The sequence below is a fragment of the Coenobita brevimanus genome, chromosome 98 (assembly GCF_032717465.1).
Source record: "Coenobita brevimanus isolate Jiangsu-jjx chromosome 98, ASM3271746v2, whole genome shotgun sequence".
Lineage (NCBI taxonomy): Eukaryota > Metazoa > Arthropoda > Malacostraca > Decapoda > Coenobitidae > Coenobita > Coenobita brevimanus.
This window is the reverse complement of record NC_137051.1, coordinates 34,355,650-34,367,917: the sequence shown is the minus strand read 5'-3', so window position 1 is coordinate 34,367,917 and position 12,268 is coordinate 34,355,650. Positions and strand designations below refer to the sequence as shown.

Sequence of the window (12,268 nt, the reverse complement as noted above, 5' to 3'; positions counted from 1 at the left end):
GATTGTCCAGGTGCTTGAGGGTGCAAAAGTGGATGTATGTGGAATGACTGAAACAAAATGAAGAGGAGAAAGTGTGAGAGAATGGGAGTATGGATGGGGTATATGTGCAGGAGTAGGTGAGAATGAGAGGGCAAAGGAAGGAGTATGTATAGGTGTGAGTAAAAGATGGAAGAAGAGCATAAGACAGTATGGATCAGTTGGGTCAAGGATTGTGTGGGTAAAGTTGAAAGTTGGAATACAAATGTGCGCGATTGTGTGTGTGTATGCGTCAACGCAAGATCGTGCTAGCAGAGTGAGACAAGAGTTCTGGACAAATGTGGAAGTGTGCATGGAAAAGTTTGGAAGGAATGAGAGAGTGTTTTTGATTGGTGATATGAATGGTAAAGTAGGGAATGTGAAGGTGGATGGAATAGTTGGTGAGTGGGGTGTGCCTGCTGCGATAGATGAGAATGGGAGTGCATTAGTGGACATTTGTGCTGGGAGGGGGTTGGTGATAGCCAATATCCTCTTCAAGCATAAAATGATCCACAGGTATACATGGCGAGTGATGAGAAGGGTGGGTGGTGAACTGAATGAAAGGAAGGCAATGATTGATTATGTGTGTGTGGATGAAAGGATGCGAAGATATGTAATGGATGCAAGAGCTTATAGAGGTTGGGGGAGTGGACTTTCTGACCACTACTTGGTGGTGGCCAGAATTAGGATACAAGTAAGATGGAGGAATAGAAGAAGGGAAAGACGAGAGGAAGGAGTAGTTGCAAGGAGAGTGGAAAGGTTACAAGAGGATGAGAAAAAGGCAGAGTATAAGAGAGAAGTGGAGGAACGATTGGGCAAATATGAATTGGAGCAGATGGGGGACGTGGAAGGTGTGTGCAGGATATTTACAGAAGAAATATGTGCAGTATGTGATGTGGTGTGTGGGAGGAAGAGAAGACGGAGGGGGGTGCAAGGAACAGCGTGGTGGACTGAAGAGGTGAGACAGGCTGTGGCATAAAAGAAGAAAGCATACAATGAATGGATGAGAAGTAGGGGCGTGGAAGAAGTTGAGAGGCGGAAGAGAGAGTTTTATGTAGAAAGAAAGAGAGAGGTGAAAAGATTAGTAAGAGAGAGTAAGAAGAGAGTGGATGAGGAATTTGGAAGGAATTTGAGTGTAAAGTGGAGGGACTGTAAGATGTTCTGGAAAGGTGAAGAGAGTAAGACAGGGTGGAAGTGAGGTTAGCAGGGGAGTGAAAGATAAAAATGGTAGATTAATAGTGGAGAGGCCCTTCCTAAAGCCTCCCTGTTCTTCTCCAGCTAATTCCTCTGTTCTTTCTCTAACTCTGTCAATAAGTATCCTACCATACACTTTTCCTATTATACTAAGAAGACAAATGCCCCTATGATTACCACACACTTCTTTTTCCCCTTTTCCTTTGTACAAGGGAATAATTATACCTGACTTCCAATCCTCTGGGACTCTACCTTCCTCCCAGGCCAGATGGAGAGAACACTTTAAGGAATTGTTGAACATACAGGATGGAAGTAATGTGAGTATAAGTGGCTGGGGAATGGCTTGGAGAAGGAGGGAGGTGAGAAGACAGGAAGAAATCAGCAGGATAGAAGTTGTGGAAGCAATGAAGAAAGTCAAAATGGGGAAAGCCCCAGGAATTGATGGAGTGTGTGGTGAAATGCTGAAGCATGGGGAAGAGATAGTAGTAGAATGGATGTGTAAGATATGCAGATTGGCCTGGGAGGAAGGTAGAGCCCCGGAAGATTGGAGGTCAGGTATAATTATTCCCTTGTACAAAGGAAAATGGGAAAAAGAAGTGTGTGGTAATCATAGGGGCATTTGTCTTCTTAGTATAATAGGAAAAGTGTATGGTAGGATACTTATTGACAGAGTTAGAGAAAGAACAGAGGAATTAGTTGGAGAAGAACAGGGAGGCTTTAGGAAGGGAAGAGGTTGTGTAGATCAGATATTCATTCTTAGATCTTTAGTGGAAAAGTTTCTAGAGAAGGGAAAGAAGTTGTATGCAGCTTTCTTGGATTTGGAGAAAGCATATGACATGGTGGATAGACTAGGATTGTGGAAAGTATTAAGAATATTTGGGGTAGATGGAAAGTTATTGAATGCTGTGAAGAGTATGTATGACAGTGCTAAGGCTGCAGTGCATGTGGATGGTGAACTAAGTGAATTTTTCTCTTTGGAGGTTGGGTTGAAACAGGGATGTGTCATGTCTCCATGGTTGTTCAATCTGTTCATGGATGGGGTAATAAAAGAGGTACAAGGTAGGGTAGTGGATGTTGGAGTGGCCCTGGTGAGAGAGGATAGTGTTTGGAAACTCCCTGTACTGTTGTTTGTAAGATGATACTGTGTTGTTGAGTGAAGACGAAGGGGTGCTGCAAGGCTTGTTGGATGAGTTTGGGAGAGTGTGCAAGAAACGAAATCTAAAGGTGAATGGAAGGAAGAGTAAAGTGATGGTCTTTGAGAGAGGTGAAGTCAGTGAATGTACAGCGAGGTTGGATGGTGAGGAATTGGAAAATGTGAGTACTTTTAAGTACTTGGGTAGTGTGAAGAGTAAGGATGGAGGTTTGGAGGGTGAAGTGCTTGAAAGGGTACAGCAGGGAAGAAAGGTTGCTGGTTTTTTGAAAGCAGTGATAAGAAACAGGGAAGTGAGCATGGAAATGAAAAAGTTACTACATGACAGTATTGTGATACCAACTCTAACGTATGGAAGTGAAGCTTGGACATTGTTGGAAGGACACAAGTCAAGAGTGAGAGCAGTGGAAATGAGTTATTTAAGAGGAGCCTGTGGAGTCACATGGAAAGACAGGCTGACGAATGAGGATATAAAGGAGTGTTGTGGTGTGGATGTGGATGTAATAGGAAGTGTAATGAGGAACACACTGTGGTGGTTTGGCCATGTGGAGAGGATGGAGGATGAAAGACTGATGAGGAGAGTGTATGTGAGTGAGGTGGAGGGGGGAAGAGGGAGGGGGAGGCCGAGGATGAGATGGAGGGATGGAGTGGAGGGGTATATGAGAGAGGGGTGTGTGAGTTGGGAGCAGGGCAGTGAAATTGCGGGGGAGAGGACGACTTGGAGGTGATTTGTTTGTGGCCACCCCAAACGGGATTGAGGCGTCTGGCAATAGATAGATAGATAGATAATGTTATTCTAGATGATTGACTGAAGAGTGTCATTGTAAATGTGTATATGGGGAAGGGTGATGCCCTGGAAAGAGGAAATTATAAATGCATAAGGCTTTTGGACCAGATAATTAAGGTAATGGAGAGAGTTCTGGAAGGTATGATTAGAGAATGAGTGAATATTAATGAGATGCAGTTAGAATTTATACCAGGCAAAGGGACCACTGATGCTATATTCATTGTTAGACACCTTCAGGATATATATAGGAAAGGAAAGGGAATTGTATTTTGTTATTGTTGATTTGGAGAATGCCTTGACAGAGTCACTAAAGAGGTGGTGAAGTGGGCAATGAGAAAACTTGGGATCGAGGAGTGGCCAGTTATGGTGGTCGTGGCCATGTATGTGAGTGCTTGCACCCAGGTATGGGTGACTGGAGATTTGAGTGATGAATTTTCCTTGAATGTTGGTGTGCATCATGGGTCAGTCTTGAGCCCCTTGTTGTTTATTATGGTACTTGAAGCCCTTCTCACGTGACTTCAGAAATGGACTCCCGTGGGAGATGTTGTATGCTGATGATTTGGTGTTAATTGCAGAGAATGAAAGGGAGATGGTGGGTAGATTTAGGAAATGGAGAGATGGTATGGGGCACAAGGGCTTGAGAGTAAGTGCAGATAAAACAAAGATGACAGTATCTAAGGATGGGGGCAGTAGTCAGAGAAATGGGGGAATGGCCATGTGTGATTTGCCACAAGGGCATGGGAAGTAATTCCATCTTGTGCAGTGTTTGTGATAAGTGGGTGCATAAAAGATGTAGCAGTATTAGAGGTAGACTGCTAGACAACATTGATTTCATGTATGCACTGCGTTGAGGAGAGCATGTGGAGATTGCCGGGCATGAAAGGATTGAACTTGCTGGTGAATCTCTTGAGTGTGTGAAAGAGTTTTGTTATTTGGAAGACATGTTACCTGCTGGAGGTGGGACTGGAGCAAGCTCTGTGGCTGGAGTGAGAAGTGGTTTCAAGAAGTTCAGGGAGCTGTTGCCTCTCCTGACATTGAGAGGACTCTCCCTCCTTGCTAAGGGATTTTTGTATGCAGCATGTGTTAGGAGTGTAATGCTGTATGGTAGTGAGACCTGGTCACTAAAGGAAGACGATATTCCCAGGCTCAAACATACAGAAATGGCATTGATCAGGTGGATGTGCAGTGCATCCATGAATGGAGGGAGCTAGGTTTACGATGGAAGAGTTGAGAGGGAGGATAGGATTGGCGTGTATTGGTATTGTGATGAGAAGGGGTATATTGAAATGGCTTGGGCATGTGGAGAGGATGGGGGATGATATTTGGGTGCAGAAAGTGACAAGTGTTAATGTTGGGGACAGGGTAGCAAGATGTAAATCGAAATTGACATGGGATGGGGTAACTGAGTGTGACCTCAGAGATAAGGGACTAAATAGGGACGCTGCCAGAGATCAGGCAGCATGGAGAGCCACCTTTAGGTGACCAAGGCCGGTGCATGGAAGCATGTTGGAGCTTTAAAAAACAAACCAAAAAATGAAACAAAATGACCCTAGTATAAAGCAGAGCATGTTTATACTGGTACTTTAGATGTGATTTTGGATTACGATACCCTGTTGGCTCTGAGGACAATTTTTGTTTAATCTTGCCTTTTTTTTTTTTTTAGGGTGTATTGTTTTTCTTAGTAAACCCCTTCAGTATAAAAGGCCTGCCCTAAGCTGAATAAAATTTCATGTTAGCAGCAAGATTAAACTAAAAGGATGTCACCCAGATACAAAGGGTTAAGCATAGCATACTTATCATTATGTTTTTGCTTAAAGCCATGTGTTGTCATTAACACAAAAGTTGATGTGTTCATCTGATAGATTTGGTCCACTCCCACAACTTGAATACTAAGTTGTGGTTGCATGAAATTCAGTGAGCCTTGGGTATTAGGTAGGAATGAATCTCCTTCATTCTTAGTCAAATTGACCTTCTGCTCATTCACCCTAAAAACATGTGTAATGTTTTTTTGTGTGAAAATCAGATCAGTTGGAGACATGAGTAAAAATGCCTGCTTAACTATTGGAGGTTTTAACATGGTTAGCCACATACGGATAGTCTTTTCTCTTAGACAGAAAACTTAGCCACAGGTTAATACAGGTTGTTTAAAAATCTAAGCTGATACTCTCGCATTGATACAGATTTTATTGCACATCTAAGATATCTTTCTTCCCAACAATTTCCAGCAACTGTTGGGAAGTAATTATCTGGTTTAGGCACTTGGTTTAGTGTTCATTCCATGCAAGACATTTGTTATACAATGACCAACCTCAGTAGTGTATGGTGATTTTATAAGAGGCATAGTGTCATATTTATATATACAGACTGTATGTATGTATGTTAGCTGATTGTTGCACTTGTTTAGCTTCCATTCCATAGAAAGCATCAGCTGTACCGTGGCCATCTTCAAGATGGAGATTCCTTAAGAGGAAGCATGACATCATTTGTTTTTATTTGTCTTCCTGGTTTTGACACTTGGTTTAGCTTCAGGTCTACAGAAAACATCAGCTGTACCATGACCAAACTCATTATGTGCCAAGGAAACATAGTGTTATTAACTGATGGATTAAGTAACTGTTCTTGTGTCTCACCCATCTCAGTAATTAAATCCTTCATGCTGATTGCATATTTTTCTTTTTATTCTCTATTTCCTTAAGTAACTTTGTTAATTTGATTGTATTCTTTTGTCAGGTCAGTTGTAAACCTGAGCAGTAAGATCCAGGCAGCCATCAGAGAGCCAAACATGACTGGCCACACAATAGTTTTTCTTTGACAGGAAATTCATATGTACAAGGAACATGGCATAATTTACTTATTTATTTATTTATTTGTATTAGGTCAATTGGAGACCTGAGCAGCAAGATCCAGGCAACTATTGGAGGTCTTAGTGTTACTGGTGTGTTGGAGGATTTTTCGCTGTTCGTATTTCACCCATACGGAGGGAAGCAGCGCAGTTCCTCCCTGGCTGCACTGACCGATGGCGAACGCAAGGACTCGCTCAGCGTCATTGTCGAGTTCGTCAAGTTCCACATCTCACGCTCCAGAAAGATCAACTTCAAGCCAGAGATCAGCACAAAGATGAAAGGCAGTGGCAGCAGTGGTGGTGGTAGCAGCAGTGTGGGCACAGGAGTAGATTCAGCTAAAGCTATTATCAGGTTCTCAAGTGAGTTCATTATTTTTACTGAAATTAACTTACCTGTAGCCACTTTTTGGCATTTAAATTATCCTCTCTGCAAAGTAAGAATTTCCAGGCTCAAAGGCTTACAAGAGGATGGATAAAAGGCAGAATATAAGAGGGAAGTGGAGGAACAGTTGGGTAAATATGGATTGGAGCAGATGGGGGATGTGGAAGGTGTGTGCAAGATATTTACCGAAGAAATCTGTGCAGCATGTGAGGTGGTGTGTTCAGTGAAGAGAATATGAAAGGGGATACAGGGAACAGCATGGTGGAGTGAAAAGATGTGAGAGGCTGTGACACAAGAGAAGAAAGCATATAGTGAGTCGATAAGAAACAAGGGCGTGGAAGAAGGTGAGAGATGGAAGAGAGAGTTACTGGTATGTGTAGAGAGGAGGAGGAGAGAGGTGAAAAGATTAGTAAGAGGGAGTAAGAAGAGAGTAGAGGAGGAATGTGGAAGGAATTTGAGCTTAAAATGGAGGGAATGAAAGAAAATGTTCTGGAAAGAGCTAAAGAGAGTTAGACAGGGTGCCAAAGAAGTTAGTTGGAGAGTGAAAGATAAAAATGGTAGAATACTAGTGGAGAAGAGAAAAAAAGTGAGCATATGGAGAGAACACTTTAATGAATTGTTGAACTTAGAGAATGGAAGTAATGCGAATGTACGTGGCTGGGGAATGGCTGGGAGAAGGAGAGATGTGAGAAGAGAGGAAGAAATCGGTAGGGTGGAAGTTGTGGAAACAATGAAGAAAGTTAAAATAGAGAAAGCCCCAGGAATTGATGGAGTGTGTGGTGAAATGCTGAAATATGGAGGATAGTAGTAGAATGGATGTGGAAGATGTGCAGATTGGCTTGGGAGGAAGTTAGAGTCCCAGAGGATTGGAAATCATGTATAATTATTCCCCTGTGCAAAGGAAAAGAGGAAAAAGAAGTATGTGATAACCATAGGGGCATTTGTCTTCTTAGTGTAGTAGGAAAAATATATGTTAGGATACTTATTGACAGAATTAAAAAAATAACAATGGAATTAGTTGGGCAAATATGAATTGGAGCAGATGGGGGACGTGGAAGGTGTGTGTAGAATATTTACAGAAGAAATATGTGCAGCATGTGATGTGGTGTGTGGAAGGAAGAGAAGACGGAGGGGGGTGCAAGGAACAGCGTGGTGGACTGAAGAGGTGAAACGGGCTGTGGCACAAAAGAAGAAAGCATACAATGAATGGATGAGAAATAGGGGCGTGGAAGAAGTTGAGAGGCGGAAGAGAGAGTTATATGTAGAAAGAAAGAGAGAGGTGAAAAGATTAGTAAGAGAGAGTAAGAAGAGAGTGGATGAGGAATTTGGAAGGAATTTGAGTGTAAAGTGGAGGGACTGTAAGAAAATGTTCTGGAAAGAGGTGAAAAGAGTATGACAGGGTGGAAGTGAAGTTAGCAGGGGAGTGAAAGATAAAAATGATAGATTACTAGTGGAGAAGGGAGAAAAAGTGAGCAGATGGAGAGAACACTTTAAGGAATTGTTGAACGTGGAGGATGGAAGTAATGCGAGTATAAGTGGCTGGGGAATGGCTGGGAGGAGGAGGGAGGTGAGAAGACAGGAAGAAATCAGTAGGATAGAAGTTGTGGAAGCAATGAAGAAAGTTAAATCAGGGAAAGCCCCAGGAATTGATGGAGTGTGTGGTGAAATGCTGAAGCATGGGGGAGAGATAGTAATAGAATGGATGTGGAAGATGTGCAGATTGGCTTGGGAGGAAGGTAGAGTCCCGGAGGATTGGAAGTCAGGTATAATTATTCCCTTGTACAAAGGAAAAGGAGAAAAAGAAGTGTGTGGTAATCATAGGGGCATTTGTCTTCTTAGTATAATAGGAAAAGTGTATGGTAGGATACTTATTGACAGAGTTAGAGAAAGAACAGAGAAATTAGTTGGAGAAGAACAGGGAGGCTTTAGGAAGGGAAGAGGTTGTGTAGATCAGATATTCATTCTCAGATCTTTAGTGGAAAAGTTTCTAGAGAAGGGAAAGAAGTTGTATGCGGCTTTCATGGATTTGGAGAAAGCATATGACAGGGTGGATAGACTAGGATTGTGGAAAGTGTTAAGAATATATGGAGTAGATGGGAAGTTGTTGAATGCTGTGAAGAGTATGTACGATGGTGCAAAGGCTGCAGTGCGTGTGGATGGTGAACTAAGTGAATTTTTCTCTTTGAAAGTTGGGTTGAAACAGGGATGTGTCATGTCTCCATGGTTGTTCAATCTGTACATGGATGGGGTAATAAAAGAGGTACAAGGTAGGGTAGTGGATGTTGGAGTGGCCCTGGTGAGAGAGGATAGTGTTTGGAAACTCCCTGTACTGTTGTTTGCAGATGATACTGTGTTGTTGAGTGAAGACGAAGGGGAGCTGCAAGGCTTGGTGGATGAGTTTGAGAGAGTGTGTAAGAAACGGAATCTAAAGGTGAATGTAGGGAAGAGTAAAGTGATGGTCTTTGAGAGAGGTGAAGTCAGTGAATGTACAGCGAGGTTGGATGGTGAGGAATTGGAAAATGTGAGTACGTTTAAGTACTTGGGTAGTGTGAAGAGTAAGGATGGAGGTTTGGAGGGTGAAGTGCTTGAAAGGGTACAGCAGGGAAGAAAGGTTGCTGGTTCTTTGAAAGCAGTGATAAGAAACAGGGAAGTGAGCATGGAAGTGAAAAAGTTACTACATGACAGTATTGTGATACCAACTCTAACGTACGGAAGTGAGGCTTGGACATTGTTGGAAGGACACAAGTCAAGAGTGAGAGCAGTGGAAATGAGTTATTTAAGAGGGGCCTGTGGAGTCACGTGGAGAGACAGGCTGACGAATGAGGATATAAAGGAGCGTTGTGGTGTTGATGTGGATGTGATAGGAAGTGTTATGAGGAACACACTGAGGTGGTTTGGCCATGTGGAGAGGATGGAGGGTGAAAGACCGACGAAGAGAGTGTATGTGAGTGAGGTGGAGGGGGAAAGAGGGAGGGGGAGGCCGAGGATGAGATGGAGAGATGGGGTGGAGAGGTATATGAGAGAGGGGGGTGTGAGTTGGGAGCAGGTGAGTGAAATGGTGGGGGACAGGGCGACTTGGAGGCGATTTGTTTGTGGCCACCCCAAACGGGATTGAGGCGTCTGGCAATAGATAGATAGATAGAATTAGTTGGAGAAGAACAGGAAAGTTTTAGGAAGGGACAGGTTGTGTAGATCAGATATTCATTCTTAGATCTTTATTGGAAAAGTTTCTTGAGAAAGGAAAGAAGTTGCATGAAGTCTTCATGGAGTTAGAGGAAGCATATGACAGGGTGGATAGACAAGGATTGTGGAAAGTATTAAGAATATATGGAGTAGATGGGAAGTTGTTGAATATCACGAAGAGTATGTATGAGGTTGCTTAGGCTGCAGTGCGTGTGGATAGTGAACTGAGTGAATTTTTCTGTTTGAAGGTTCGATTGAAACAGGGATGTGTCATGTCTCCATGGCTGTTCAGTCTGTATATGGATGGGTTATAAAAGAGATACAAGGCAGGACAGTGGAGCAGCCCTAATGAGAGGGCAGTGTTTGAAAACTCTCTGTACTTTTGTTTGCAGATGCTACTGTGTTGTTAAGTGAAGACGAAGAGGAGCTTCAAGGCTTGGTGGATGAGTTTGGGAGAGTGTGTAAGAAACAGAAGCTAAAGGTGAATGTAGGGAAGAGTAAAGTTATGGTTTTTGAGAGAAGTGCAGTCAGTCAATGTACAGTGAGGTTGGATGGTGAGGAAATGGAAAATGTGAGAGTGTTTAAGTACTTGGGTAATGTGATGAGTAAGGATGAAAGTTTAAAGGGCGATGTGCTTGAAAAGGTACAACAGGGAAGAAAGTTTGCTGGTTCCTTGAAAGCAGTGATAAGAAACAGGGAAGTGAGCATGGAAGTGAAAAAGTTACTTCATGACAGTATTGTGATACCATCTCTAATGTATGGAAATGAAGCTTGGACCTTGTTGGAGGGACAGAGAGAAGTCAAGAGTGAGAGCAGTGGAAAGAGTTCATTGAGAGGAGCATATGGAGTCACATGGAGAGGCAGACTGACAAATGAGGAAGTGAAGGAGCGTTGTGGTGTGGATGTGGATGTGATAGGAAGCATTAGGAGATACACATTGAGGTGGTTTGGCCATGTGGAGAGGATGGAGAGTGGGAGACTGATGAGGAGAGTGTATGAAAGTGAGGTGGAGGGGGGAAGAGGGAGGGGGAGGCCAAGGATGAGATGGAGGGATGGGGTGGAGAGGTAAATGAGAGAGGGGGGTGTGAGCTGGGAGCAGGGCAGTGAAATGGCGAGGGACAGGGTAACATCGAGACGATTTGTTTGTGGCCACCCCTTACAGGATTAAGGAGTCTGGCAATAGATAGATAGATAGATAGATAGAAAAAGGCTGTCTTGTGTTAAAGTCAGTTGTGTTTACCTGAAAGAAAGAAGGCACTGTCATAGCTTGAATACTAAGTTTTGGTTGCATGAAATTTAATTAGTCTTACATAGAAGTTAGGAGTGGGTCTCTATGGTTAATAGGATGGAGTAGACTCAGCCATAAGTATTACCAGGTTCTGAAGTTAGTTGATCTAGGGCTATAGTCAGTTTGTTTTATATATATATATATAATATATATATATATATATACGATATATATATATATATATATATATATATATATATATATATATAAGATATATATATATATATATATATATATAGGGGATATATATATATATATATATACGTATATATATATATATACGGTATGTATATATATATATATATATATATATATATATATACACATATGTAAACCCTCGATGTAACAAACTAACTAATTAGGGGGAGGGGTGGGTCGCTATATCTGAAAGTTTGGTATATGCAAGGGGTTCAGTATTTCTGAGTGATTACCAAACTCAGTTGGCTATATAAGGGAAGTCATTCAGTCCTGCGTGCTCAAACATAACCTAAATTAACTCTATGAAGTTTTACGTGGAGAATTCATTGGTTTATGAAGTTGTACATGTAAATATAGTACAGTAAAACCTCTACAACTCGGCATAATACATGTGCAAGCCTTGCCGAGTTAGCCTATTTGCCAAGTTGTAGGGATGAACTTTAAGGTCCCCCCCAGCACGCACATACAAAAAAGGAAACAATGGAAAAAAATGGAAAAAAATTAAAAGTTTTTACAGTAAACAGTAAAAGGTGCCTTACCATGATTCCATGCGGTTGTAGGGTGTATTCCAGTCATGGAGGAGGATTTTTGGTAGTTTTTGGAGGTGTTAGGGGGGCTCAAGATCACTTTTGGGCACACCTTTATTGTACTGTACTTGACACTGTACACTATGTAAAGCACAATTAACACTATAAAGGCCATTACTGTAATGTACTTATGACTTGTACTATACTGGGGAACTAAACACTTAAACATTACTGTACAACTTGGCATCTTACTGACATGGGAGGATTTATGCTGACTCTCTTCCTCTCACGTGTGCATTTTTGGGAATTTTTGAATTTTGATTTTTTAAATGAATATTTTGGAGCCTTCCCGAGTTGTAGAGGTTTCCAACTTGAAGGATGCCAAATTGTAGAGGTTTTACCGTACTTTATGAAGCTTGGACGTTGTTGGAGGGACACAAGTCGAGAATGAGAGCAGTGGAAATGAGTTATTTGAGAGGAGCCTGTGGAGTCACATGGAAAGACAGACTCACAAATGAGGATGTGAAGGAGCATTGTGGTGTGGATGTGGATGTGATACGAAGTGTTATGAGAAACACACTGAGGTGGTTTGGCCATATGGAGAGGATGGAGAGTGAGAGACTGACAAGGAGAGTGTATGTGAGTGAGATGGAGGGGGAGAGAGGGAGGGGAAGGCCATGGATGAGATGGAGGGATGGAGTG

General features: G+C 42.2%; 1 protein-coding gene across 1 annotated transcript in view; it reads left to right on the top strand.

The window, feature by feature from the left end:
- The window catches only part of tweek (transmembrane protein KIAA1109 homolog tweek), an 839,779-nt gene that overhangs the window by 583,124 nt on the left and 244,387 nt on the right, over positions 1 to 12,268 (top strand). The window contains 2 exon segments of the mRNA XM_080283669.1: positions 6,023 to 6,285; positions 6,319 to 6,348. Of these exon segments, the coding sequence (XP_080139795.1) occupies positions 6,023 to 6,285; positions 6,319 to 6,348 (293 nt within the window).